Consider the following 27853-nt stretch of genomic DNA (forward strand, 5'->3'; position numbering starts at 1 on the left):
TAATAATTGCAACAATCTTTTATTCAAACAGAAGAATATTTCTGAATATTAAAAAAGGGAAAAACACTATTTGATTAAACGGAAAACTCTCCAGCGAAGAGCTGATATCTAAGGCCCCCTTCCCTTAAATAGGAATGAATTATATTTGTTTCTTTCCAGAGGAAACAGCCCAACTTCTTTGGCTTTAACCTGAACAGATTTCCGGTGATATTTTTAAATAAGCAAAAAATTGTAAATCATTTCCAAAAGATTTCAAACTACAAGGACATGTAGAAAAATCAAAAAGGCAAAAGGGTGGTTGACCAAAAACGTTTGGTCTATTATTTGGCATATTTTTGCAGCAGATTAACATTTTATGGAACCTACACTTTGCATTTCTGATGACGTAACATGACTTTGTCAGACGCGACCTGAACGCCTCTCACGAATGACACGAAGAGGAGCAGAGCCCCCCCAGCCGTCAGCCGCTCTCCTCCTGGCTGGCGGCGGCGGCGGCCGGATCGTTGGCGCCGGCCGCGTTGGAGGTGGAGGACGGAGGGGACGAGGACAGCTGCTCGTAGCTGGGCAGGCTGTCCCGGCTGGGGAGGACGTCGCGGCTCCGCCCGGGGGGCCGCGGCCTCGGCCCGCCTTCGCCCTCGGGCCCGTCCCTCCGGTGCAGCACAGAGGTGAGGGACTCGGCGATGCGGTTCAGGGTGTGGTCCATGTGCGTTATCTGCGGCGGAAACGGATCAACTCAACGGTCATTCCAACTCACAATCGTGTCCCTCGTCCGTCAAAAAGCATTAAAGTATTCGAGCGGTGCCGGATTATCTTACTCCTGTACAGTAAACGGTGAATAATGACCCATCGAACCCAATTAGACTTCAGCAGACGGTGCTAATTAGAGGTTTTCATCACCAAGAAAAAGCAACATGACGGGTTCTCTTTGGACGCCGCTCAACCAGCACAAGCTGTTGAAAGTTTCTTTTTAGAATCAAGGACAACAGGTGCACCCGAGCACGCTGTACGCGCAGATGTTCCATGTTCAAAGAGCGGCTCAACGTCATCCGCAGATACTCTCTGTTTATTTGGCTGAGTGAATTTCCGGTACATTTTCACCAAAGTTAAAGCGAGGAACAAAAAGCACGGCCGCGTGAATAGTCGACGATTCAAAAGGAATGATCCCACACGTTACCTTGTCCTCCATCCGGTTGAGCCTGGACCCGATAGAGTTGGTGCCTTTGTCTTTGGCTCGGTCTTTGAAGGGAAGTACATAATAAGACAGGAGGATTAAGACCGAGGTTTGACCCACAGTCACTGTGATGTGTGTCCTGAGAGTGAGTCACTACCGGAACCCGACTGGAACAACGTTTGCCTCCCTATCGATTGGTCCAGCCTGACAAAAACAACCATATACATATAAATATGTATATATATATATGTATATATAAAAGTCAGGTGTACACATAGCGACGCTTTACGGCCGGTGGATAATTCTTCCAGCTTTACCTCCTCTGAAGCTCCTTGATTCGCACCATGAGGTTGAGGTGACCCTGGGAGTACTGCTCGATCACGTCGCGCACATCGTACGGTTTACGAGCTTGCTGCAAAGGGAACAACATTTTTTGAAACCGTTACGTGAAAAAAAGAAGAAGAAGAAGAAGAAGAAGAAAAAAACATTTAATCACATCTGGGACGATTTGTGCTGCTGACGTTTTAATATGTTGTAAAGCGGCGATTCTCAACTGGTGGGAGCCGTTTTTAGTGGCCTTTGCCTGGGAAAGTAAAAATTAGAATTAACAGCCGGCCGTTTAGTTTTTTCATTGAACTTGTTTTTGTGTTGCCGTACGTATTCTGTCTCCACACTATCTCAGCTTCAAACTGCACCATATTTTCATTAAATAAATTCGAGAAGTTGAGAATTAGGGGGTGATGGTGGGTCCCGGAGCCAGACCAGTTGAGAACCACTGTTATTACGTGCATGTCATGAGGCTAAATGATGAACCCGGATGAGGTCAGTCGAGTATTTAAACAATTTGAAAACATGTGTGTGGATCTTACACACCTGGAAATTCCTCCTGGCCACAAAATAACGCATCCTCTGGATCACCCGGATGGCTCTCCGGTGTGACTCTGTCAATCTGTGCGCGACAGCTCGAAAATAAATAAAACACACTCACATTTCTTCTGAGAAAAATGCAACAAAGCCGGGAACATTGTCAAAGGGAACTATTTTCCTTTTTTGGGGAAGAATCACCAGGTCGATCTGCTGCGAATCCCTTTGGACCTTTGGGCTTCACGGTCCTGTCGTGGGACACGTCGCTGAGGAAGGATGGCCGACGGAGCCGTCACACCCAAACTCAGAGGAGGCGGTTATTACTATTCAGGCCACGGGAAAAGCCTCTAATTGCGCCTCGTCTCCCTTTGAATGTCGACTAGGTGAGCTACTGCCACGTGTCCTTCAAATCATAAATAGAAAGCTCAGAATAAATGAGGCTCCATTATTATGTTGCGGGACGTATTAAGGAGCTATTACTCATCTGGGTTCACGCGGAAAGGCAGTAAATGAGAACGGGAGGCGGCGGCGAGTAGCTCTTTGTCAAGTGCTGTATAGGAACAAGGTCCGTGACTCATAATGGATTTTTCACCGGGTATCTAATGGTCTGACATTCAAAAGCAGCGCATGCATCATAACATTTTGTCACATTAGAGCCAAACGGTGAAACGCAAAGTGCTGCGTGATCTTTCACGCGGCCCCATCGCCATCACGACTGGTGGGGACGGAACCCGGAAAGAGACGGCGAGGAGAACAAATGGAGAGCACAGAAAGTGCAGTTTGGAAAGGGAGTGTTTCTCATCTTCACCCAGATTAACACATCGTTTTTTTTTGGGGGGGGGGGGGGTCAGTGTCAGAAACGGATCCACAGTCAGTGAAGCAGTAGATGAATTAAATTGGTTTTAAATAAAGTGGCAAAGTCCCGCCCCTTCCAATGGACCACCGGAGGACCTTATTTACATGCGGCCAACGGCAAAACCCCGTTATTTTATCACATTCGGGCCATGGATGACTCATACGTTGCTTGTGAGATTATCTTTGCACGTCAACAAAAAGTGGAACAACCTCTTTTATTGACGGCCCAATCGATTTGTCTTGCCGTTGACTGGCATCCATTTACATTTCTGCAATAAAGCCCCACGAGGGACAACAAGAGGAGGCCCAACGCAGCAGTTCAACGTGTTTCAAGAAACATGGAAAGCGAGTCGACCCGCGGTAACATCTGCGTGTCAGCTGGGGACGGGACCTGAAAGGGGGGACTCGTCTTTGACCAAAGGCTTGTAAGTCTTTCACCGTCGTTTATCGAAAAGCCAATTCCATCCCCCCCAAAAAACAGTCTACAGTACGTCTACATTTCTGAGAAGATCCAACTCTTAAAGCCTTTTATTTAAAATCCCCACCAGCGTGATTCTTCTTTTGTGAACAGCCGGATGTTCTGGAGGGGGACTCCGACTTGTGCAGCCATCCCTGAAAACACGCCGGCTTGATGGAAATTGCCTCCGCGATCGAGCTTCAATGTGTTTGATCAAAGCGCCCCGTCGCCTCGGCTCAGCGCGTCCTCCGTGCAACTGATTCTGCACTTTGTGTCCTCTCATGCGTTCGCTCCGGCTGCTTCGCCAGATCGAGAAAAAAAAACCGGTGTGACGTTGAGAAATGTGGGACAAATCTTTCTGGGGGGGCGTAAACCTTTTAAACCTTCATTTATCATTCCCTTTGAGGAACACGTGACGTGAACCAGAATCCAAACTCAAATCATCCAAATTGAGCCGTCTCTACTTCTTCTGGACACAATACGTAACGGAGGGATCCTCGCCGACCGCACGCGGTTCCCTCGCTGCATCGTTACGCCCGCCAATGAGGAAGGAACCCCCCCCTCCCCGACCTCCCATGGGTCAAAAGTGTTGCGCTTCTCGTTTTCACTTATCCCGCACCTTCCATTGCACCTCTGACAGTTAACGCTCGTTTCCTTTCACGTCGGCTCCCCGGGGGTTCGGCACGTATGGGGGTTAATTGGCGAGGAGCAACGCAGCACACACAAGACACCGGGCGCAATCCCATCGCTTTGCACTCACTGCGACAGGGAGGTGACGGGAGCGAGCTCGCCGTCGCGCTCGGCCTCCGCGTCCAGGTCGTCGGCAAAGCTGCAGTTCCGCCGGAGGGGGCCCGGCGAGTGGACGTCCAGGAGGCCCGGCCGCCGTCTTTCCGCTGCGCGTTCACACACACATGAGGGGGGGGGGGACACACACACTGGTCAGCGACATCTCTGTGCGTGCAGGACACTCATGACCCCATGACGCCGACCGCGGTTAACCCGTACGTTTGCGTGGTGTTCCCCCGAAGGGCCGTGCTTCTCTTTTCTTGCAAAACAATCCCATGCTGATTTTACAAAGACTATTAAAATAATCTTTCATGTTTGTCATAACTTCAATGACCACAGGTGGGTAATATGTATGCGGACAGCTTAACTCGCACCTCCCCATCTTCCTAATCTGCATTTCACTGTAATGTGTTTTGAGTAGCGGCCAGAATTAAAGTCTGCGGTTTGTTAAAGTTAGTGCTTATTTAACCACTTGCTAGAACAAGTCGGCGTTAACAGATATTAAAACAAAACATTAAAGCCTTTGTTATTTCGGGCGTCTAAATAAAACTCATTAAAACAGCGACCTAAGCAACTGATTTGACCGTCGATAAGATGCGTTGTTGGTAAATTTGTGTATTTGTCAGTTATTTAATTTAGTCTCGGTTGATCTCTTAAACGTCCAATAGGATGCGTGAAATGAATGAGCCTTTGTGTTGTGTTAGCTCGCCTCGTTTCATGTCCACATACGTTAAGTGGAAATGTCCATTGTCTACTTTGTCCCGCGCTGCCCTTTCATTCCGTGTACGTTTATTGTGGCTGTTTCAAAAGCATTTTGTTCCTGTGTGAAACCGTACTCTGTGTACACAAGGGTCATTTTCACAAACAGACAAAGGACACTGAGATGAATAAGCTGACACCAGTTGGCCTGAAGCTCCCTCGAGTGCACAACGGAAATAAGCATCACTTCAACAGGAATTGAGATATCTCATCAGAACCACACGACACCAGTGTGAGTGATGTTTCCTGGAGGGAAAATGATAAATAAATATAGGAAAACAAATACAACATTGAAAAAAAACATCTGGAATTCCACTGGGGAATAATCTTTACTCCTTACGTACGTATCGTCCTTTCAATGCGTTGCATTAATATCCACTGATATATATATATACATATATATACAAGTCTGCAGCAGAGACGGCAGAGTCGTTGTGTGGAACCCTCTAAAAGAACCGACCCCAATGAGTAAAGTCTACCGGGACCAACAGGCGTCCAACACGGAGAAGCTACATAATGTTTCTCAGGAACAAGAGTTCCACTGGCTGGTTTGTGATTACACACAGAAATATTTGTGAACGTGTTTCTCATAGTAAAACAAATGGAAGCCGTTACACTATCGACTAATACGAACATATGCACTCCCAGCAAGCGAGATGTCCACGCTTTGAACTGAATCTACACGGGACCCATGCGATGCTGGTTACCTGGAGGAGGTGAGCCGAACTGGAGGGACGACAACGACGTCCAGGACTGCTGGCAATCTGAAGAATCACAAACGTCATCCATGTTAAAAACCCAGCAACACGTGCAACTTTCCATTCGTCACGCTGGGGATCCACAAACAAAGAAGGACGGCTTTTAGGGTACCTAAGAAGATAAAGGAGGCGGCTGGAAAGGGCAGTAAGAGAGGACACTGAGGACACCAACAGGAGCTCAACACATCCGCCCAACGGGTGGCGTCCTGCTGAAGCGGCATCCGGGGAGGAACGGAAGACACAGAATCCAAATATATATATATAAAAAATATATAAATATATTTTATATATAATATATAATAAAATAATATATTATTTTATATATATATATTATTATTTAAATAATATATAATAAAATATAAAAATATATATGTATAAAAAAATATATATAAAATATATATAAAAAATATATATGTATAAAAAAATATATATATTCATGTGCAGATGTTTCTGCCATTCATCATCCACTCATTGATATTAATCTGGTGGATAAGGAGTGTAACATGATAGTCACACCAAGTGCGCCCTCCCTGAAGACTCGAAAGTTGAATTAAAACCCCTCAAAAACAGTTCAATGAACATTATCATTTAACCTTGGAGCTGCTGCAGTTCACAATTTTCATTTCAGCGAGGTGGAACTGATAAACTTACAGTATAACACGAGTAGAAATATATCCAACACTGCTTAAAACCAGCATGTGATCGCTCGTATCCTCTAATTAAAACTGCTCAATAATCAGAACAATGATAATAATCTCGACATCCCAAAAACTGAAACAATGACTGAAATGAGATCAGCGGCATTAGCGGAGTCCGTCAGCAGCTGAGCGCTTCGTGTATCCAGTCGGCCCAGATGGCGACGTGGCAATTTAGTTAAATGATTCACAGTTGAAAGCAGCACGCGGTGGATAAGAAGACGAGCGGTAGGAAACTGCCAAAGCTCTTTCGGCTTAAAATCCAAGACACCGATTGCCGTTGGACACAAAGCGGAAAAAAACGCGCGTGCGTCTTCACAACCGGGCTGATTCCTACGCGTTGCTGTGCGGCAAGCGGAGCCCGTCGGTCCGAATACGTGATGCTGCAGGTTGGCGGCTCGGGGGCAAAGGATGAGACCCCATCACATGTTTGCATCGTTCAGTCATGCTCATCGTGTCCTCGCTCTGCTGTATTACACAGAATGTCACATGCCACACACGTGTAGCAAAGCAATACCATTGGATGTTTTGGTGGCATCTCTGCACCTGAATTCACTGAATTAATCTCACAATTGCTTATAAAAAATAAAAAAAACGTAAAAATATATTTAATTTCTTGATGTTGGACAAAAAAATAAAATAAAATGCAGCCCGGAGACGTTTCAATATTTCTTGGTGCTGAATTGTTTCTGGGTACCTTAGAAGGGGTCAAGTACTTCAGTATTTCAGGCGCTGATGATAATTATTACCTCAGAGGACATTCACAGTCAATGCTTCCACATTTAATGGCCCATTCGACACCACCAGGTTTTATGAATATGTTGGTTAGTTTTTTTTCTCCATAATTCTCCTGAAAATCTGACTAACAAAGCAAACAGAACGCATAACTTCTCTTCTTTGATTAATGATGACTCACTTAGTGTTATTAAATCTTTTCTCAAGGTAGAGTTTACAAAGACAAGCAAAACATAAAATTAGGAAAAGTCGTCGAGGGACGCGATTCGAGTTAAAAGCAATAAACACGGGAAATGAAATGAATTAAAAAAGAAAATAATAATGAAGTGATTTCAAAGATGCTTTGTAATTAGTGGGTGTTTGTTCCTCTGGGGCAGCGTTTAGGTTTGATGGAATAGTCCCGGTTACTTTTATCCCGTGTGTTGGAGACGGCAGAAGATCGCAGAGGATCATTTATGTTGTAACACTTCCAACACTTGCATCTCTCTCTCGAGAACCAATTATACAAACAACTTTCACGCTCGGCATGTTTTCTTGTGTGTAGAGCAATGTTTTGCAGCTGCAGCTTCCTCCTGTCAGAAGCACGCGAAATACATTCTAGTTCACTGAAGAATCACCGCCAGAGGCCTTTTTTACTATAGGTAGCTACTTTGGGCCTGAGGGCCACAGCCAAATAGAATGCATTATTATTCATGCAACTGTTAGGCGTTATATTCTAATTGAAAGCTCCACTTTGAACAGATAACAACAGCTAAGTACATTGTGCTGATAATGCCTTTTTTTATTCACTGCACTTGCAGGGCTTTTGTGGTGATTTTACGGTGCACTATTTATAGTTTGACCATGAATAGTCAAAAGCTTTACTTCAGAAAACACTTTAGAAACAGGGCTGCTTCTTTACCACAGCCAATGGCAATATTTGCAGTTCGAGTAAGGCTTGAAAAGTAAAGCACAACAAACCAAAAAACACTAAATCTGCCCGTGAAAAAACACAAACATCTGTGAAACGTGTTTTGCTGGCGCCTTATTTCATTTCTCTCCTTAATGTTATCAGACAATCATGAAGTGAACATAGATTGACTGAATAACACTGGAACGATCCCATTACTCTCCTAAAGTACACTGGTATTTAAGCCGGTATAATGTTATGTATAACCACGTCCACCATCTTGGTTTACCGCGTTAGCATGCTAACGTTCGCTAACGCGCTCTGACACAAACAACAACTTGAGCTGATGGGAACGCTACTGGTTTTGCAGGTATTAAAGGCATTAATGGCCATGAACGAAGTAATCAAGACTCGAACCAATTCACGGAGCAGTCAGGTGTCTTGCTCAGAGACACTTCAGCGCCGGACATGGAGCAGCCGGGATTCAACAACCCTTCGGGTTCCCAGCGCGCCCTCTCCACCCCCCCGTGCGTCGCTGTCCCACTGTGTTAGAGGGGTCAATTGTTTGCAGAAAACACCAACATGGCGATAGCTGAAATCCAATATGGCGACCGCAAAATAAGGGGAACGCAACGCTTAAAAACGCCAGCCCACAAACCAACAGGTGACGTCACTCGATGACGACACCCACCTATTTCTTGTCTGCGGACAGTGAGGGACGGAGACACGATTTGTCCCCATTTGTCCCCATTTGTTGCAGCTTTCGGATTTGAAAAGGCTCGTCGACATCGCTCGGTGGTGACGGCGGTTTCTCCCGTGTGACGTTTTCTTCAGTTCAGCAGTGCAGCTCCGGAGAATCTGCTCATCGGTGCGAGCGTCACATTTTACTGCTGCAATGTGCTCATTCATCTTTAATGTCTGGACCTTGCCCACATCTGCGGCTGCCACCCCACCACGGAACGCTCAAATCAAACATTTCCCTTTTACTCCATCATCTCAGAGTATTTTTCCCTTTTTTGCACCCCGGTGCTGCAGTAGTTCTTTCCCGTCCTGCTCGAGCAGCATCTCGACGACGTTGCGCAGGCCTGTTTAGATCGAAATGAAGCCCCGTGAGCGGTTCAGATGCTCAGGAGGCGGCGCTTTGTGCTGCCAGCGTGTGCCTTGTCTCGCGTACCTGTGCCCACGGTGCTGTAAACGTCCGAACTCAGCTCCCTCCCGCTGTCGAACACGTTGCTGTAGGTGATGCTGGGGACGGTGGGAGACGTGGGGCCGTTGTCCTTGTCGCTGCTCCTCGGCTTCCTCCTTGTCTTCACCTGCCCAAGGAATGCAAACATCTCAGCTCAAGCCTTCCTGTTCACCGCGTTCCCTCCTCCGTACGCGCCATCAGGGCTGCCGTTGCTCCGGTTACGTCGATTGGACAGTGAATGCATGCGCAGTGATTAAGGCCCCAGGTCCAGCAGCGCAGGATGATTGTTTATATTATATTAGTACAAAATATTTGACGTACTTTGTCATCGGATTTTGAAAGAAAACGGTGATTGAATTTTTTGCAGTTGAATATTTATGCATTGGAATCTGAATGTTTTTCAATGTTAAAAAATTCAACGGCAAAAAATTCAACCGCAAAAATTCAACCTGTTGAATTGTAAAATTTGTATTAATATTTAACTGCCGCCAGCTCTCTTGGATGCATCTGATTTCCTTTTCTGCCTCCCTACACACAAAGGACGCTAATTCTTTTAAAAGTAAATTGAATGGTTTATCAACCAGTTTTGAACCCTTCAAATCACAACATAAATACGATAGTGTATTTCCCAGTCGTTAGTGGCGGGTGGCTCCTCTTTCCCTGTAATTTATATCACTTATGAATCACCGATGAACTGAGCATTACAGAAGTCCCACTGGGGCACTTCTTTCAATCAGATTTCACCATGAAAATAAATGAATGTGCAAAGAACATAGTGGGTGGGGGGTCCGAGATCCATTGATTGACACTTAAGACCAGCGGAAAGCCTCCATAGAAAAACTTAAGGGCGTCCGTGGTGAACTCTTAAAAACTCCTTGTCCCTTTAAATTGTTATCAAGTGCCTTTGAAAAGCTTCCTCGAGCAGCATGTATTATTCAAGCTGCAAAACATGAATTCATTAAATGAATACAGAGAAAATGATGATGTGAGTACTTGTGTATTGTTTCAGCTAAGGTCTCTTTCAGTGGAAGACGCCGTTGCAAAGGGTCTGCAGCAGAGGAAGAAGACCTTCGTGTGGAAAGCTGCACGGTGACGTGTGTGTGTGTGTGTTTTCCTGTGCACGCCATTGGTTGTTGAGTAGTTGTGCGAGAGAGGCCTTGTTGTAACACTGTATTTGCTACGACCTCGTGGGTGTGAATGCGCAGCAGACGGTTTGTCGTGCAGCACAAGCAGGTGCGGCTGTGGTCGTCCCAGCTCAGCTCTCCGCCCTCGTGTCCTCGTGCGAGACACTCGCGAGCGTTGTGCATTACTATGCCGTTATATTTGTGCCACAATCCTGAGCGCGTAATTGTAAGTTTTGAGCACAGAGAACTGGTTTTCTGGTTTTCTCTCTCTCCACCTCTTCACGCTGCGCTCGCTCGACTTGCAGCAGCGTTACATTTGTGCCACAAAACCAACCAATCAGAGGGTTAAAGAAGGTCAATTGCGATTGGCTGTTGGTCTCCAATCACAACGCTTCCTAAAGAAGACGAAAAAAAGTGATATTAGAAGTCCGACTAGCCACCATCAGACGTGACCGAAGCAAATGATGAGAACAGCAAGTGTTTTCATCCAGGCCGTTAGCATTTAGCACAAATGCTGCAAACTTCAACAACTCGCTGAGCTTCCGCGACGCTGTAGGTAGTTCTACTAGCGTTGTGATTGGAGACCAACAGCCAATCACAATGGACCTTCTTTAACTCTCTGATTGGTTGGTTTTGTGGCACAAATGTAACGCTGCTGCAAGTCGAGCGAGCGGCTGTTTTTCTTTGCTAAAATATAGTTCTCTGTGCTCAAAACTTACAATTACGCGCTCAGGATTGTGGCACAAATAAAACGGCATACATTACGGGCATGTCTGGGTGGGAACGGGTTAGACGGTCCTCGCGTTTGGCGGCATGTATGATAGCCGGCGCTATCAGTGAGTGAACATGGAGTGCAAAAAAGGCGCGGGACAAACAATTCAAACCGTGTCAAGCAGCAAATGCATGTGTCACTTAAGTAGCGTCCCTTTAGTCGTCATTTGAGAGCCCAGTTCGTTGCTTCTCCACACGGTGTTGAATCCAACGCCCGTTTCCAAGAAAAAGGAACATTATTACCTTCTTGACGGCGGGATTCACAGCTCTTTCAGTTCCGCCTCGGTCCTCCCACTGAGCTGGAAACCGAGTGAGGGGAAGTTACAGTGAAATGTATTAAACGCTTACTAACCGATTTCTTGGGCTTGAGGGTGGACAGAGAGGAGGCGGGGATGTGGGCTCTCTTCTTCAGAAACTTCTTGAACGTGACAGAATCAAAGTTCTCCACGGCGAAACACCTCCACGACGTCTGAAGGGGATGAAAAGAAAAGCCGCGCGTTGCTCGCACGGGACTCATTTTGTTCGCAAGACAGGACGGCCTCAGTGACGAGGTGGCGTCTCCGAGTGGCGGTTCTGTCTCCGCGTTCTTCTGTGGACTAATACCTGAATGAGGCAGGCCGCCGCGGGGATCTGCCTGTTGAAGTGTTTCTGTCTCTGCTTCTGCTGCACCTTCAGGGCGAAGCCGGAGCCCAGGATTCCCTGTGAACGGCGGCGCTCGTTAGCTCGGCGCCGACGAGATTCCTCGCTTCTCCAGACGTTGAACCACATCTGGATATACTTTGAGCGCTAACTATGCTTAATGCTAAATCTTTATCAGAATTATTATTACTATTATTCTCAGATGGGGAGATGGTCTCTCCCTCGCCATTAACAACAGTGCACCCAAAATATAAAAAAAAAGATGACATTTATCCAAATGAATTTTTTTTACGATTAAGCAAGAAAGAAGCGTCTCTTCTCCACTTACTGCAGGCAGAGCGAAGAAGGAAATGGCAAAGACGGAGAAACAGGATGCGATGGTCTTTCCGATCCAGGTTTGTGGGACTTTGTCTCCGTATCCGATGGTCGTCACAGTCACCTTCGAGAACGAACGCGGAAAGCTTCACTTTAGAAACCAGCGATCCGTAGATTTGATGATTAGTCACAAAACGGAGGATTTCACACTTGAGTTCGTGAAGCCTTTTCGTGTGGTTTTAATGGTTTTTTGTATTGAAACAGAGAGCAGATCATACGGCATCTTAACAAATCCACACGAGGGAAAACCTGTCCCTCAAACCCCGTCCATCGAACCCGTCCCTCAAACCCCATCCCTCAAACCCCGTCCCTCAAACCCCGTCCTTCAAACCCCGTCCATCGAACCCTGTCCATCGAACCCTGTCCCTCAAACCCCGTCCTTCAAACCCTGTCCCTCAAACCCCGTCCCTCGAACCCCGTCCCTCAAACCCCGTCCCTCAAACCCCGTCCCTCAAACCCCGTCCCTCAAACCCCGTCCCTCAAACCCCGTCCATCGAACCCCGTCCCTCAAACCCCGTCCATCGAACCCTGTCCCTCAAACCCCATCCCTCAAACCCCGTCCCTCAAACCCCGTCCCTCAAACCCCGTCCATCGAACCCTGTCCCTCAAACCCCGTCCCTCAAACCCCATCCCTCAAACCCCGTCCCTCAAACCCCGTCCATCGAACCCTGTCCCTCAAACCCCATCCCTCAAACCCCGTCCCTCAAACCCCGTCCATCGAACCCTGTCCCTCAAACCCCATCCCTCAAACCCCATCCCTCAAACCCCGTCCCTCGAACCCCGTCCCTCAAACCCCGTCCATCGAACCCTGTCCCTCAAACCCCGTCCATCGAACCCCGTCCATCGAACCCTGTCCCTCAAACCCCATCCCTCAAACCCCATCCCTCAAACCCCGTCCCTCAAACCCCGTCCATCGAACCCTGTCCCTCAAACCCCATCCCTCAAACCCCGTCCCTCAAACCCCGTCCATCGACCCCGTCCATTGAACCGCGCCGAGCTGCGGCACCAAACACAGTCCGAGCGCGGCTCCTTCTGTCTGCAATTCCCCGTATGCTCGACGTGTAAATGATTTGTGACTTCATCCTCGGCCCCCGAACAAACCACCCTGAAGGTTGCGATCCATCTGACGTCTTACGTACGTGTTTTATCATCCAGCCCCTGACGTCTCTCAGAAGAGCAGAGTGGGTGGTGACTTATTGCCTGAAAATACCTTTTCACTCGGTTTCCTCCGCTGGTTTCGCTGCTCGTATTAGCGGCCCACTGGATGTGCCCGAGGGTTTCCACACAACTCCTACTGTAACAACAGCACTGCACATGAAAAGCGTTTGTGCTTCGACCTTTCACTTGCCAAATACTACTTAAAACAACTCGATGTGTTTTGCAGAAATAATAACTTTTGCCAAGACGGGAAAGAGACTGAAAGAGTATTTTCTCTGAAATATAGCAGCGTTTATGTGAATGTTTGTGCGCTGGTAAGTAAGTGTAGCTACTTGAAGCCCAGTGTGTCCCACTCACACACTAAAGGTTTCCCACCAGAGGCACACAGAGAGCTGCCAATGTGAATGGGATGAACATTGAATTGATTAGGCCAGTCGCCACACAAACACACACACACACACACACACACACACACACACACACACACACACACACACAGGTTCGTACCACTCCCCACCACAGGGCATCCGCGTAGTTTTCAAACTCGCTGTAGCCGCTGCTGTCGACGGCGTCCTTCTCCGCCAGGTAGACGAAGTACGAGGAGAAGATCAGGCTCAGAAAGCCGATGTAGAGGGTGGTGATCAGCTCCTGAAAGACGCAATACAGAGGCAAAAATACACAATACAGATGCAAAAATGCACAATACAGTAGTAGTAGCTCTATGAATATTTATATATCTGTACTCTATTCACAGCCCCTCCTGACTGCCACAATGTATCAGCTTAATTCATCGGGTGTGATAACCGATCACAAATTTGCACCAGAGGGCTCTGTGATCTGTGCACATGTGACACCCTCTGTCCTGCAACCCTCACATCTGCACAGGAAACGACCCCAAAAGCCCCTTTGAGAGAAGGAATGTCGGGGAGGCATCCTGAGGTGATGTCATTGAGTACAGAACAGGTACACAGTCAACGCATGTGACATTCATTCGTTATATAATGAGAGTAGTAAGCACAATAATTCTATAGTAAAACAGCAATGATGACAAAAACAGCAACTTTCTCGACAAAAGCAGCACCTTATATAAATAAATGTTTTATTACTATAAACTCTGAGAGGTGTTGATGAAAAGTGCATTATAAATAAAATGCATCCTTATTATTAATAGGTCTGGGGTGGCTGTGTATTTATATGACATATGGATGTGAATATTCATGTAAGTATGTGCTGAATGTAATGATTCAATTATATTTCCTGAGTATTCTGCTGTCTCGGCTGTCTCGTTGGTAAACTAAAAGTGGATTCACACTTGAAGGGGCGGCAGCCACTTATCAAAGGTTGGAATGCTATCAAGTTTCTTTTTCCCTTCAGTCAACGAATCCCACGGAAAGAACCAAAAGCAGCGACGCGAGAGTCCATTTCTTAACGGCCCGGCTCGCAGCCCAAAGGCCCGATCTGCTCCTTCACAAGACGTACATCTTAAAAATGGGTCATTAAATATATTTCTGGGACTTTCTGAAAAACAGCTTGGCATTGTAGTGTTTCCTAGAATGTTTCTCAAACGGGGCTAGACACGGACTAGCCTGTATTAACCCTCCTAAGCCACAGATGAATACATACGTGGGGAGATAGCGGGTATCTATGTCAGCAGGATGGTGCACGGGGGGATTAGCTCTGAATAAACTGAGTTCATTGTGATGAAAACAAACGTCGCCGCTGCACCGCCGGGGCTCACTTTATGCTTTGGACAACAATGGAGCTCTGGGGCACAAAGCAGTAAATTATACCAGGATTAGATTCTTCAGACAACACTCAAGTCAATCCACTGTCCAATTGGATCTTTTTCGTGGGATGTGGTGACATTATCGCTAAACTTAAGTCTGCATCAAACAGTTAATAGGTTGACGTTGAATGGCTGCACACCCGCTGAATGTAGTTTATCTGTTGAATATAATATGAATATAGATTCTAAAAACTCATAACATTGCAAATGCAAAAAGAGGGAAAGCGGGAAATGAAAAAAGGTAACGATGGAAGTTAAAGCCACGGATCACAGTGTGAAAGTGAATCAGCCCCCCGAAAACCTTGTAGATCGTTCTGTCTGCTTCTCACTCACGTCGATATTTCATCGCCATGGTAACAGAGCTCTTGACAGCTCGACGGAGCAGCACCCGGGGGGCGGGCCTTAGCCATCGGTCAATTAGTGTCTACTGTAAAGAGCGTATGCTCCATTCACCCCGAGGCCTCATTTGTGGAACACTATTTGTTTAATAGTCAAATGCAAATAAGAACATGTTTCACGCCTGGATGTTTTTCTTGATTTAACAACATCGGACTAGATGTTCTACCTCCAAAGCTGCATTCTTAATCGTTTTGTGGCAGTTTTAAAATTCTGAATCAAACTTTGTTTGAGGGCATTCGTGTTTGTTTAATGTTCATCCTTTAATTTTCACATCAATCTCGATGACTGAAATGTCCCCGAATGTGTGGACCAAAACATCTAGTTTTACAATTGACACAATATTACTCAAACTCCCAAAATAACTGAATCTGTGCAACAAAGTAGAAACCTGAAGCATGTCCTGTAATAATCACTGCAGCGGTGGCTGATCGGATTCTGTGTGAATTGGTTTGACACCTGGCTGTTTAAAACACCTACGAAGCTTATTGCAGGAAGCCGCGTGTGATTGGCTCCGGCGGCCTAAATGGGCGTCGCTCTTATCCCGTCTCACCTGCCACGTCACTTAAACTGCGCTTAATCCCTCGGAGTGCCGGAGCGCTCAATGCATTAAGTCGCCCCCCCCGAATTCACGAAGAGTGAAATTTGTTTATTTGATCTCGGCCCAAAACTGTCACTTTCAGTGACTTTTCCTCCGGGGAAACTGCGGCGCCGTTGCAGAAACGCCCCCCCCCCCCCCCCCCCCGGTTAAACGGCAATCGACCTATCCTTGCATTCCACACCACAGATTACTGCGCGGCCCAACGGGCGCTTTGTCATTTCCTCACGCCGCTACACTTTTGTATTTTGGACGTTTAGCCCGTCGAAGCGAGGCGCCCGTAGCAACTCGCACATGTTTGATTAACGGAGATGCATCAGTCACTGTCGCCGCTTTATTAGACATGCAGCAGCTGCGACTCGGGGGAACACATTCAGGAAACGTGTGCTCCCGATCCGCTGCAAATTGTGTTTTTTGGAAACGGCGGGCGCGTCGCACGCTCCTCTAAATGCCGTGGTAACCCGGAGAAGGGATGCTGATTGAAGTGCCTGGAACTCCGCTGACTCTTAACACTTAATATATGCGCTTGCAGCTCTGCGCGTCGAGGTAAGAGGCTGGCGGAACAACACGTTTAAGGTGTGATGTTGACACAGAAGCTTCCCTTTAAAAAGACGTGACGGCCCGAGAAGCCCCACCGGGACTAATGAGCTATTTTATGCCAAAGTGAATCTGGTTGCACAAATGATGTTTGTGTAGTATCTTTGGTGAAAGCACCTCTTGGTGTGTGTGTGTGTGTGCTGCACAGACATTAAACACTAGTCAATGAGCATGGATGGTATTCAAAACAGGATTAGGGATCATTTCAGCCGCTTTCTCTGACATTGAATTTAAACATTTTATTCTGTATTATACTTTTTAAGAGCTTGGTGTCACTACATCGGTGGCGGTTTCCTGTTGTGACCCAAAAAGAAAAATCGACCCCCATTATCTCGCATCCTCCTTCAGAGCGACAACACCATCAGTACCTGTCGATGGATGAAGACGACGGAGCCGAGGAGACGCCAGGTCCCCCCCTGCCGGTCCACGTGGAGCATTCGGAGGATCTGCAGGAAGCGGATCCCCCTGGAAAATATCAAAGGTTGGTGGTAAAATGCCGACATTGTCATCAGACCACAAACATGTTTGGTCATCCGGTGTCTCCCCCCCCAAATCCTCCCAAAGGGGCCGGATCGGGGTCAGGGTCAGGGACCTGTGCAGGCCGTTTATCTCGCGGGCCTCGTGCAGTGGAGGGGGGGGGGGGGGGGGGGGGGTGAAGGGGGGAGTTGGGGTCATTGTTGTGTTGAAATTGGAAACATTAAGCTGTTGCATCGGCGACAACACCACATGCTGTCATCTGAACAGCTACATTTCCCCTCCTGGGTCCTGAACATAGATTTAATTAAAATGTGATCCAAACTTTACTTCAAACCTACACTTGAGGAGGTTGAACTTTTGAAAACAATAGTTCAGTAAACAGCTGAAGAGGAAGATGGAGTGTTGTCCTTACAGAGCAGGGTTCGGTCCTCGATCAGACCCTCAGCGCTTACCTTACAGCGGAGGTGGCGAAGACCTGGCCCTTGGAGCCCACTGACAGCACAATTATTGAGGCAACAACCACAATCAGATCTGTGTGCAACGAGAACGAGGGGTAAATATGCAGACGTTCGATATGCAGATGTTGAGCGTGAGTACGAGCGAAAAGCACAAATGGATGAAAGGTGATTAGGAAATAACCCTGTTGAGGTGAGATGGGTTACAAATCATGTGCATTCTAATAGTCACTGCTGCATATTTTAAAAGAAGCACCTGGAGGCTCCAATTTTAAGAATAAAAATATGGAGGAAGAACGAAATATTGCGGTGACAGTTTTAATTTCATGCTGAGTTTGTCTGAGGTATCTCATTTTGGGATGCAGCTCCGTACACATCACGGATGCTGTTTGAAGATACTGTGTGGGTGAGAGGCGGCACGCGTGTTTGTATAGATACACGCGTGTGTGTGTGTGCGCGCGTGTGTGTGTGTGTGTGTGTGTGTGTGGCGTATTCACACCTATTATAGATATCGGCTTCCTCGCGAAGCGCAGTCGGCCACAGATGCCGACATATTTACTGCGGCAGCCGGCTGACCAGAGGCGGACAAAGTATTCCACACCGAAGAACACCACAAGGACGATCTCCTGCCAGAGGAAGGAGGGAGACACAAATGAGCTGGAAGGACATTGGCTGTTGTTGCAAGTCATCGAGTGCAACACCTGAACAGCTGCTCAGGCTGTGCTCTAAAACGGATTTCTTTTTCTTTTTTTTTAGATGCAACGATTGCACAACTGCTGTTTTTGAATTCCTCTTCTTTTCCCCAAGTGTCGCTTCTTCATTTATTCATTACGGATTATCGATTCTCAATCACCAGCTGTGCCGTTTGTCACTGTTTCCTTTGATTCATCCTCTGCTTTGTTCTACACGTGCTCAGACCTGATGAAAAAAATAAGATTTCATCACCTTGGCAAATAGTTTGATCTATATTTGTTAAATCCAATGTGTTTAATGAGAGGAAGGGCTCGAGATATTGGGAACAATACCTACAATACATGGGATTTGGAGTATTATGTTGTTTTTTGTTGTTAGTATCGGTAATGTGGATAGAATGACTATCAAACATCTCTATTTATTGAATATAAATAGAAGTAAAACCTACAATCATGTAACAGCAGATGTAAAATATCTTGGCTCTTTTCTTTGCCCCTCATCCACACGCATTCTAGCATTTGACCTCAGCGTTTAACTCATCCTGTCCCTGTGAACCCCCTCGGGAAACTAGCGAGGGACTCTTTGGGGGATTGATCCCTCGACCTTGTGGTTGAAAGTGAACCCGCTTCACTTAACACAAAGACTGGAAATGAGCCGTCGTTGTCCAAAGGCAGCGAGCAGCAGCTCCAAAGCGCATTAATTTAGCTTTGTCCCCATTTGTTTATCCACTTAAAAGTTTTTGGATGTGTCAGTTTCCTCTCGTTGAATCCATAACGGCTAAAACAAATTTCCATCTTAGATTGGTAACTAGTGACTTTTAGAGGCACATTTATTTTAGCTATTTCCCCCCGCGTCTCGTCGTTGTGCTAAAGCTAAGCTAAGCTAATGGGCTGATATCCAACGTACCACATCTGAATCCCTTCTTTCTCTCTTTCTTCGTCGTCATTACTTTTAATTTGCTTGACAATAAAGCGAAACAAGCCACAGCAGCACGCGTCCGATGCTAAACAGGAGGCTCGTACAATTAGAGCTTCTCAATTAAAGCTGCTGCGTTTCAATTCCTCCGGTGCCCCTCGAGGACAAACGGATTAGAAGAAAATCAATTACAGCGCACAACTACATCGGCACGTGGAAATGGATGAACTGCAAACAGAATTCCCTCCGTTGTTCTTTTTTTAGTCATTGACAAGAATTTGGAATGAAGCTGTCGGAAAGTGACCCTATAGATTTTTAACGGTGGCGCGGATGACGGCAGGAAGCACCGGGGCCATCGAGGCTGGGGATTTATTTCATGCTGCACAGCAGGTGGTCGTTTCAGCTCGGAACTGATGAAGTGCTTTTTCCTTCATGAGAGCCAAAGACGTGAAGATGTAGAGAAAACAACAAATCACCATCCGCCGTGTGATACGGTGTTTTCTTGAAAGACAGAATGTAAAATAACATATTCTTGAGTTTATATTTCTACTTCAAGGTTGAAAAGCAAAAGCTCCATTTAAAACAAAATGAGAAACTCCGGAACAATGAAGAAAGTGAACCTGCGTTTGAGGCGTCGCTGTCGACGACTATTCCCACGGTCGAGGAGCATCTGTCAAACATGGAGGAGAACTTCTGAAACTTCTTTGAGCGGAGCAGCTGTTGGCTGCCGGGTTTAAACCTCCACTTGGAGCCGGGAAGTTTCTCTTACTTTATGTTTGTTCTTCGGGCATTATCGTTATTGTAATTACTGTTATTACACCGACGCTCTTTTACAATCATGGCTGTTAACGGAAAAAGGTGTTCTCTGTCCATTAGGCTCAGTTCGGGTTTGCAGTAACGCCTGGTTAGAGGTTTAAATAATCATTATAATCATGTGAAGTGAGAAAGAAACACCAACACTTATTCTGTTCCATCTACCTGCAGCTAATCTCTTTCTCCGTCACGTCCCTCGGCAACTAAATCCTCCTTTTCTGTCACCACAGAGGGGATGAAACACCTTTTCTAGTTATTGTCCCCACTCCACAACAACTTCTAACCCGAACCCGCCTTCGATCCCCATTCAAGCCTCGTTTCATTCCCCCCCCCGTTCGCCCCCCCCCGGTCCTGCCCCATTCAACCCGCTTTCCTATAGAGCATCACTTGATTCTCTTCTTTCTGTAGAACCAAGAACTAAGACCGGGATCCTTTTTTGATAGAAAAAAGATTTTATTCATTTTTTTGGGGGAGGAATCCTTTTGGGAATGTGGATGTCTTTGGGGGGGGGGGGGGGGGCATCTGGCCAAACACACAGCTACAAACACGCCGCCGCATCTCCAAGTACAGAACAGCGCGGTCTCTGTTAACCTTGAGTGTGCAGGAAGAAAGCAGCGAGACAAAGGAGATGCCTCTTTGTTGGGGGGGGGGGGGGGCACTGGCAGGGACACAGCGAATCTCTGAACTAGAAAGCACCAGGTACAAAAAACAGCCCCCTCGGGCCGCAGCGTGGGAACGATGAATGCTGGAGATTTCTCCAGCTTTAGCAGCGTGGCGGATATGATAATTCGTTATCGTTGCTCCCCGGTGAACTTGCCATGAAATTAAAAGACCTTTTGGTGTTTTGCCAGCAGATACTACAGGTGTGACTGGGACAGAGGAGCCTCTTTGCGCCCCAACAACGGACGATGGAGGATTTGAGACTGCGACGCGTCGGCTCCACCTCCCGTCACCCGCGGGCCGAGGTGAACGCGTCGCAAGCGGCGCGCACGGAAAACCCCTCAATCCTCACCTGAACCCCTTTTTATCCTTTTTCTTTTTGTCGGAGCTCGAGTGACTCACCCGACGCCCCCAAACAGCTCCGGCGCTCAGCATCCAGCGTGTCAGGTTTGAACATTTCCAACAGTTCCTATTGACTTTAGAGGAGGAGCTGTTGCCCTTCAAGGCCAGCAGGGCGCCACGAAATTGTTTGCAGGGTAAAAAAAACAGTCGATGCTGGTTTTCTCCGTCAACATGCGAAATTGTTTTTCCAACAAAAAAGAACCTGGAGTTTTATTTTTGTTGTCTTAGCAACGCTGCCACAAATGCGGCGTAGATGGTTGCAGCTTTTGAGAGAAACTCCTTTTACTGTTTAACTAACAAGTGCTTAAGGATAAACTAATATTCAATATACAGAAGTCCTTTCATGGAACTTTACATGGACTCAACGCGGCATTGTTACACGAGCATCGTTTCCGTTTTCGTTTACTTGTGAGACGTGACACGGCAAAGGCAACAAAATCAGAATCGGGGCGTTTGCAGATGCCGGCCCCCCCCCCCCCCCCCCCCAGAAGTGGCGAGCAGATGGTGGAAGTCAAAGCAAAGAGCAGATCAGAGCGCCGCAAGGCGACTGCAGACTACAGGCTGCATCCGACCCAAAACAGCGGCATTACGAGGAAACATTTAGATTGGATGGGAGGTTCAGGCTCTCCAGCAGCGATCGCTCTCCTCGTGCAGCATCGGTCAGACACTCGTGGTTCATGGACCACTGAGCTGGATCATTAAAGCGCACAGAACGAGGACGTTCCTGCAAGCAGACGCGGCGTTTGTTTACGCTCATTGAGTCACTCGGTCCGCCGTCATATCGTCTGCTTGAGAACAAACTGACCCACAACGGAGATGCGACATGGATCTCCAGGCTGCAGCTGTTAGCAGCGTACAAGTACGTCTCTTGTAGTGAAGAAAACTAATTGTCCTGCTTGTTTGGGGAGCAGACGAGCTTTCTGCCCCCGATCAGGGCTTCGAAGTCTCTCGTTTTGAGCACCGACAGTTTATAGGAGGTGGACATGACCCCTGTGAGGTCACCCGTTGGCTTGAGGCCTTGTCTTCTGCATTTTCTCTTTAGGATACCAGACATGACCAGATGCTAAAAGTTAAAGCATTGCCGTAGCAACCGATCATAGCTTCGCCTAAAGCATGGCCTGCTTAATAGTCTACGTTACTCTGAACTGGACCCTGATTTACACAAAGTGAAACTGGAGATTGAGACCGTGAAGGTAATAAATCAAAGCAGAGGTAGAGTCATTTTTCAACCCTTTCTGTGACCAGAGAAGTTGCTCGCTTGATGTCCAATAGAAAGGAGGTTTAAGGAGTTTAAGGTTGTTAAGTTTGTTGTTAAATTGATTTTTTTAAGACCGGGACGTTGCGGTTTTTCGGCCGCTCCACTCGCAGGGTAAGGACACTCTTATTGGGATTCAATTAATCTTTAGGCTTTTAATTAAAGCCTCCCGTAGGAGGTCGATGTAATCGTACAATGCGACCACGCGGAGACAAAACAATGCATTAATGGTTAATCCAAAGAGTCATTTTGCAATTTGATCAAGTCCAGCACTCACCACCCAGAAGAGCGTCGTGTGAGCCAGCGCCTGGTACTGGTCGATGGTGGACAGGACGCTGAGGATGAGACAGGCCAGAACGATGAGGAACCTGAGGACACAAAGCAGATTAGTCCTGACTCAAGTTAGTATGAGGAACGGGGATGGAATCCACCATTGAAATAGGATTAAAGAGTCACATTTGTAAGTATTATGTTGGTCGTGTCAGTTGTTATTCCCTTTACAGTCGGATCAAAATATCCAACAAGTTGTGGTTTAACTCAATTTTCCTCAAATCAAAGTCAAACCTCACATTTCACTCTGATTCGTACAACGAAGCTGGTTTCTGCAAAAAAAAGCAAAACCTGACTTAATGTTTTTGTCATGAAAAGAATCGGACTGAATTCAAACAAACATTGGCAGAAACGCTGTGGACCGTTTGGACTCCGCCATGTGAACGCAGCGCGCGCGATAAACTCGACAAATAACGAGCGCACACACGGACACGCATGCAGTCAGCAAACACCGAATGGCTCCTTGACGTTGTGCTCTTTCCACCTCAAGGTCACACGTGTTTGAATGGAGCAACAACGGGACGCGAAGAAATGCGACTCTTCTTCAGGCTCTTCGGAGTTGCCGCGCCGCTCGAGTTATTGACTCTCGCAATCTGCTTCTCTGAAGGACAGCTTATATGACTAAGGGCTGTGCACGCTGCTGCCTTTGTGACGCCCAATGAACTCCCGTGGTTAACCTTCTCCCCGCTGTTCACAGCCGGGAGACGGAGATCCGGTTTAATTGGACGGCAGCGGAGGAGGATTGGAAAGCCGACTGTAATGAAGGCGAAGAGGCCTCTTCGAACTCACCAATCGTTCGCTGGTGATTGAGCCCCGCAGAGAGCTTTTTTTTTTCCTTTAGTCTCGTATGGCGTTTGCCGTCCAGGCCGTGGCTTGAGGATTGTGTTTTCACACCATTTCAATTTGTTCAATGTACGCGCGTCTGCAGCGTACGGGTATCAAAACGTGGATGGACATCGACATTGTTTCTCCTTCACCCGAGCTTCTAAATACAACCATTCCGGTGAACTATTTATGAAATAAGAGACGGCACAGAGGCGATCAGACAGAAAGAGGAGAGAGAGGCCGAGTGCAATGACGTCACCAGAAAGCCGACTTTGTTAAAGCTATGTGATCTTTTTACAGAATAAAGTCCCCGCTTCAAAAAACAAATCAAATTCCACTTTCGCACAGAACACGGACAACGTCTCCTGGGGGAAAGTCTTGTGTTATTGGACAAGTGCTTCCTGCTACTTCTCGGCCCGTGATTATGCCGAGCGCACAGGAATTGATATCGTGCGGTTAAAAAAATGATACGGTTACTTTAGTGAACAGCGTAAGAGAACAGCGTGTGCTGGAAGACGACCAACACGGAACCGGCACCATCTTGAGAGCACGATGTCGCTTCCTCGCCGACGTGAAATCCGGACAATCTTTCAACCGACCGATGTTCAGAACGTCCGCGGCCCCCCGAAGAACCGCGGCCTTGTTCCTATGTAGGAGCGAGTTCAATGGAAACTATGTGTGGAGGGAGTTTCCAGTCAGTGTTTGCACCCGTGGAGGCTGTTATCACCACATGCTACAGTCCGGGTTTATTGACGACTGGCCAGGAATCCAAATACCCCACTTTAAAATAACACACACACACACGCACACAGGCCTGACCGTGCACGCCACACGTCAACACAGATAAAAGACAGAGGAGAGACCTGCTCGGGGGAAGATGAGCGGGCGTGTTGCACGGCTCAGAAAGCAGCTGGAACTGAAGAAGAAGAAGAAGAACCCAACACAACAACAACTAAATGGGAGCAAATGTGTCCATTAGGGAGCGCGGGGAACATTCGGCATAAACAAAATTGCTCACATCGTTAGCGCGGGGTGCAATTTACACCATCTTATGTTCTATACGTGACACACGCAGTTGAAAAAGAGGATCAAAAGATACACAAATGAGCATCAAACTTTGGGAGCCAAACACTTCCACATGCTAATGGGTGTAATTTGCCGCCGTGGCTCCGCTTAAATTGCGCTCAGCAAACACACGCGCTCGGTATGCGGGGCACACGCCGCCTGAGACGACCTTCCTCTGCGCCATCATATTTCACAGTGTGCTCGGGGGGGGAGCAGCGGACAAAACGACGCGGCGGCTCAGCCACAAAAGGCTCAAAGCGTCGCGCCCCCCCCCCCCCAATCCGTCCTTTTGATGCGTGGATTCACCGGTTGATGAATCAAGCAAAAGCAACGCAACAGCAAACGGGTTAGGACGAATGCAGATGAGGATTGAAGGTCTGGTATTTGACCTTTGGCCTGTATGGGGTCAACGGCTGAGCGGTAAAACGTGACGTTCTCCGTTTGGAACGCTAACTCCTGTCTTTTGTAACAAAAAAACAGAGGAAGAAAAATCTATATATGTCTGTTCCCCAGTTCCTAAACTAAAGGACGCAGTAGAGACAGAAGAACATCCTCAAACTTAGTGAAATCATAAAAAAAAAACGGTGTCTTCCTTCAAATTGCTGCTGTTTGACAGATATATCTGCTTCAACGGATCCGAGTCTGGATAGAACTCAGAATTCTGTTTTTGTCTCAACTCCCCTGGTGGACTCATCTGTAACCAGCGTGTGGGAGTGAATCCACGCTGCTCCAAACCAAGTGTAACCCAACTGAGGTTCGGGAGCACGGATCTGCTTTATTAATTGCTTGAAGCTAAAAAATACAGCACCTTTGCTTCCAGTTCTATGATCTGTTGCTTTTCTTTTACCATAATGAAACTGACCCGACTCCAGCCAGCCGACTGTATCACTACACACACACACACACACACACACACATGTGCAAACACTCGCACACACACACGAGGGTACCTGATAACGCCTCGGGTCACTCGGACGTGGGAGTTGTGGGTCCGTGATAAGGAGAAACTTGTTAAACTCTCGCCAAAACCAGGTGCCAAACTAAGGATCAGAGGAGGCAGTCCCACCGTGTCCTGGCGGGGGGGGGTTTAGTTCAAAAGGTCAGCCTGAGCTGCCACCGGTCACCGTCTACACTTTGGTTCCATCCTTAACATCGCGTCACAGCGGTAAAGGTGAAGCATCACCAGCAAACAAAAGGAGGGAAACGGGCCTCTGACACTGTGGCTTTTTGAACAACATATTGATTTTCTATTTCAAGTACGGCTTCAGGGTGTCTCCTGTCACTCTGTGAATTCTGACCCCTTGCGGGAAGGTCGCCGGCACCGCATCTCACCTTCGTCTAACAGCACGACCTTTGAAATGCATGTACGAAAATCTCCCCGTGATCACAGCCGCCGCCCCCCCCCCCCCCCCCCTTAGTCGTGTCGTTATTCCTGGTGATGCCCCCATTGTGGTGGAGTTGCATCGCGTCGGCTCTGAGTCACCGAGACCCTGATCCGCTCCGACAGGCCTCGTCGCCGTGCCGCCCCTCTGACACTACGAGGTCACAGGGTGGCGGCGCCCGGCGGGGACCGCTACCTCCCACACACACACACACACACACACACACACACACACACACACACTGCCAAGTTTAGCTGCCCGCTATCAGTGCCAGCAAGCCAGGACAGACGGCCCACATAGGGGGGGTGAGAGCCGGAGGATCATGTCCCACATTCTTAAACCCGAACGCTCCTTTTTGGATCCGCTCGACTGGCGGTTTCCCGGATGTGGCTGATACCGAGACAGAAAAACAAAATGAAGTGTATCCTTTTGCGTCACATCGCCGGTGTATAAACAACACGTTCATCACGAGTAGCTCTTCATTTTTTTTTTCAAGCCACCTGAAAAGCTGTCACGGCTATATTTGTAATGTGGCAGCATAATGTGACATCCCACACTGGATTACACCAGGACGTGTAGCAGGATGCTATGATCTTTAGCTCTATAATTTATACTTCATTTTTCATTAAACAAGTCTCACGTACACGTCACGCTGCCGGGAAGGAAAACAAGTGCTGAAACGTCCCCTGTCAGGTTGCGAAGCCTCGCTGAAGGAAAACCAACTCAGTGTTTTAGAACTCAAAGTGCACAGTGGTGCTGAGGAGAAGTAGTCTGCTAAATGATGGATCTTTATAATAATCCTTTGGTACTCCCGGGAGGACGCCTTTTTTTTCTCTCTCGCCTGTGATGAATTATATGGTGTATTTTAATCTGCTCGACTCGTATGTACTTATAATATTCCTTGAGGGATCGGCCAGTCCTTCTGTCGTATCCCTGCAGCATCTGAAGATCCACAGGCTTAACACCTCTTTGAAGCGAGAGCTTCAGAGAGAAGATGTGCAATTAACTCCCTGTTTAATTAGGATCTTAGAGTTGCAATTATACCCTTGAATACCCAAGAGAAAAGGAGGACTATGAAAATAACAATAAGGAAAGAAAAAAAACAAAAAAACACTCACACTGTGAAGTGATACACGAAGCATTTCCAGCCGGACGGCCTTTCCAGGAAGTTATACACTTGTCCCTGGATGTGCGCGCGGGTGAGGACCGGACGGATCCCGGTGCTGTACACCGACATGCGCACAGACATCCGCGGGTGAGATAAGTACGGGTGGAGGTAAACATTGGGCCCATCTGTGGCGGCGGCGTTGCCGTCCTCCGGCATGCGCTCTCTCCCGGAGGACGCGTCGTCGCCCCCGAGCGCCCCGGCGTCGGGCGCGCGGAACGCAGGTTCCGAAAGTTCCAGATCCGGGGGTCTCTTCCCTCGCGCCGCGCCGGAAGACCTCCGCGAGTTCGACATCGTGGCTCCCCCTCCCTCTCCCCCCTCCTCCTCCCTCCCACACTTTATCCTTCCAGCTATTGTTCTCACGGTTATTTATTTGTTTGTATCGGCCACTGACTCAAACAGACAAGTGTGCGCCCACGTGCGCGCACCTTCTGCCGCGCGCCCGATCCCGCCGCGGCGCGCATGGAGCGGTGCGATAACGCCGGGCTCTGTGATTGTGCTCCAGATCACCCGCACGCATTTCAGCTTGCAGCTCCCCCTCTCTCTCCCCCTCTCCCTCTCTCTCTCTCTCTCTCTCTCTCGGTTGTTGAGGGAATGTGGAGCCTCGGCCCGGGGAGTGGATGCGCCGCCGCCGCCGCCGCCGCCGCCCTTATCAGGCGGTGCGCCACGAGTCGCCGGCCGCTCAGAGGTTTCATTGTTTGTGCCAAACTGCGCGACAGCAGTCCGGAGGCGATCAACTCCACCCCTGCGTGGGGAACAGACCCCGCACCATTAACTGCCCTGCCAGCCGAAAACTGCTTTCCAGACATGATGCAAA

The 27853-nt window shown here is 47.8% G+C and overlaps 1 protein-coding gene across 2 annotated transcripts; it reads right to left on the minus strand.

The window, feature by feature from the left end:
- kcnq1.1 (potassium voltage-gated channel, KQT-like subfamily, member 1.1) lies at positions 1 to 27617 on the minus strand. Of its 2 annotated transcripts, none has more exons than XM_040204302.2 (17): positions 26990 to 27617; positions 22547 to 22637; positions 18031 to 18157; positions 17529 to 17607; positions 16968 to 17064; positions 13730 to 13870; positions 12018 to 12128; positions 11654 to 11749; positions 11403 to 11519; positions 9144 to 9282; positions 5600 to 5656; positions 4108 to 4240; positions 2045 to 2120; positions 1489 to 1583; positions 1329 to 1375; positions 1175 to 1236; positions 1 to 712 (listed from the first exon to the last, which is right to left on the minus strand). In XM_040204302.2, exons 1-17 carry the CDS (start codon positions 27328 to 27330, stop codon positions 461 to 463), a joined length of 2061 nt encoding a protein of 686 aa, XP_040060236.2. In that variant the 5' UTR covers positions 27331 to 27617; the 3' UTR covers positions 1 to 460. The 2 variants fall into 2 exon arrangements, with proteins under 2 accessions (XP_040060236.2, XP_040060244.2); XM_040204310.2 differs by having other exon boundaries at positions 27465 to 27571.
- Between the last annotated feature and the right edge of the window lie 236 nt (positions 27618 to 27853).

This window comes from Gasterosteus aculeatus, chromosome 12 (genome assembly GCF_964276395.1).
Source record: "Gasterosteus aculeatus chromosome 12, fGasAcu3.hap1.1, whole genome shotgun sequence".
Lineage (NCBI taxonomy): Eukaryota > Metazoa > Chordata > Actinopteri > Perciformes > Gasterosteidae > Gasterosteus > Gasterosteus aculeatus.

What these genes read in the sequence shown, in the direction of transcription:
- kcnq1.1 (XM_040204302.2), bottom strand. Translation starts at nt 27,330, where the DNA reads ATGTCGAACTCGCGGAGGTCTTCCGGCGCGGCGCGAGGGAAGAGACCC. An exon ending in CCCTCAAGCCCAAGAAATCG is followed by an intron (nt 9,283 to 11,402) that starts GTTAGTAAGCGT and finishes TTCCTTGGGCAG; the next exon opens with GTGAAGACAAGGAGGAAGCC. An exon ending in GTTGTTCCAGTCGGGTTCCG is followed by an intron (nt 1,237 to 1,328) that starts GTAGTGACTCAC and finishes TTCCCTTCAAAG; the next exon opens with ACCGAGCCAAAGACAAAGGC.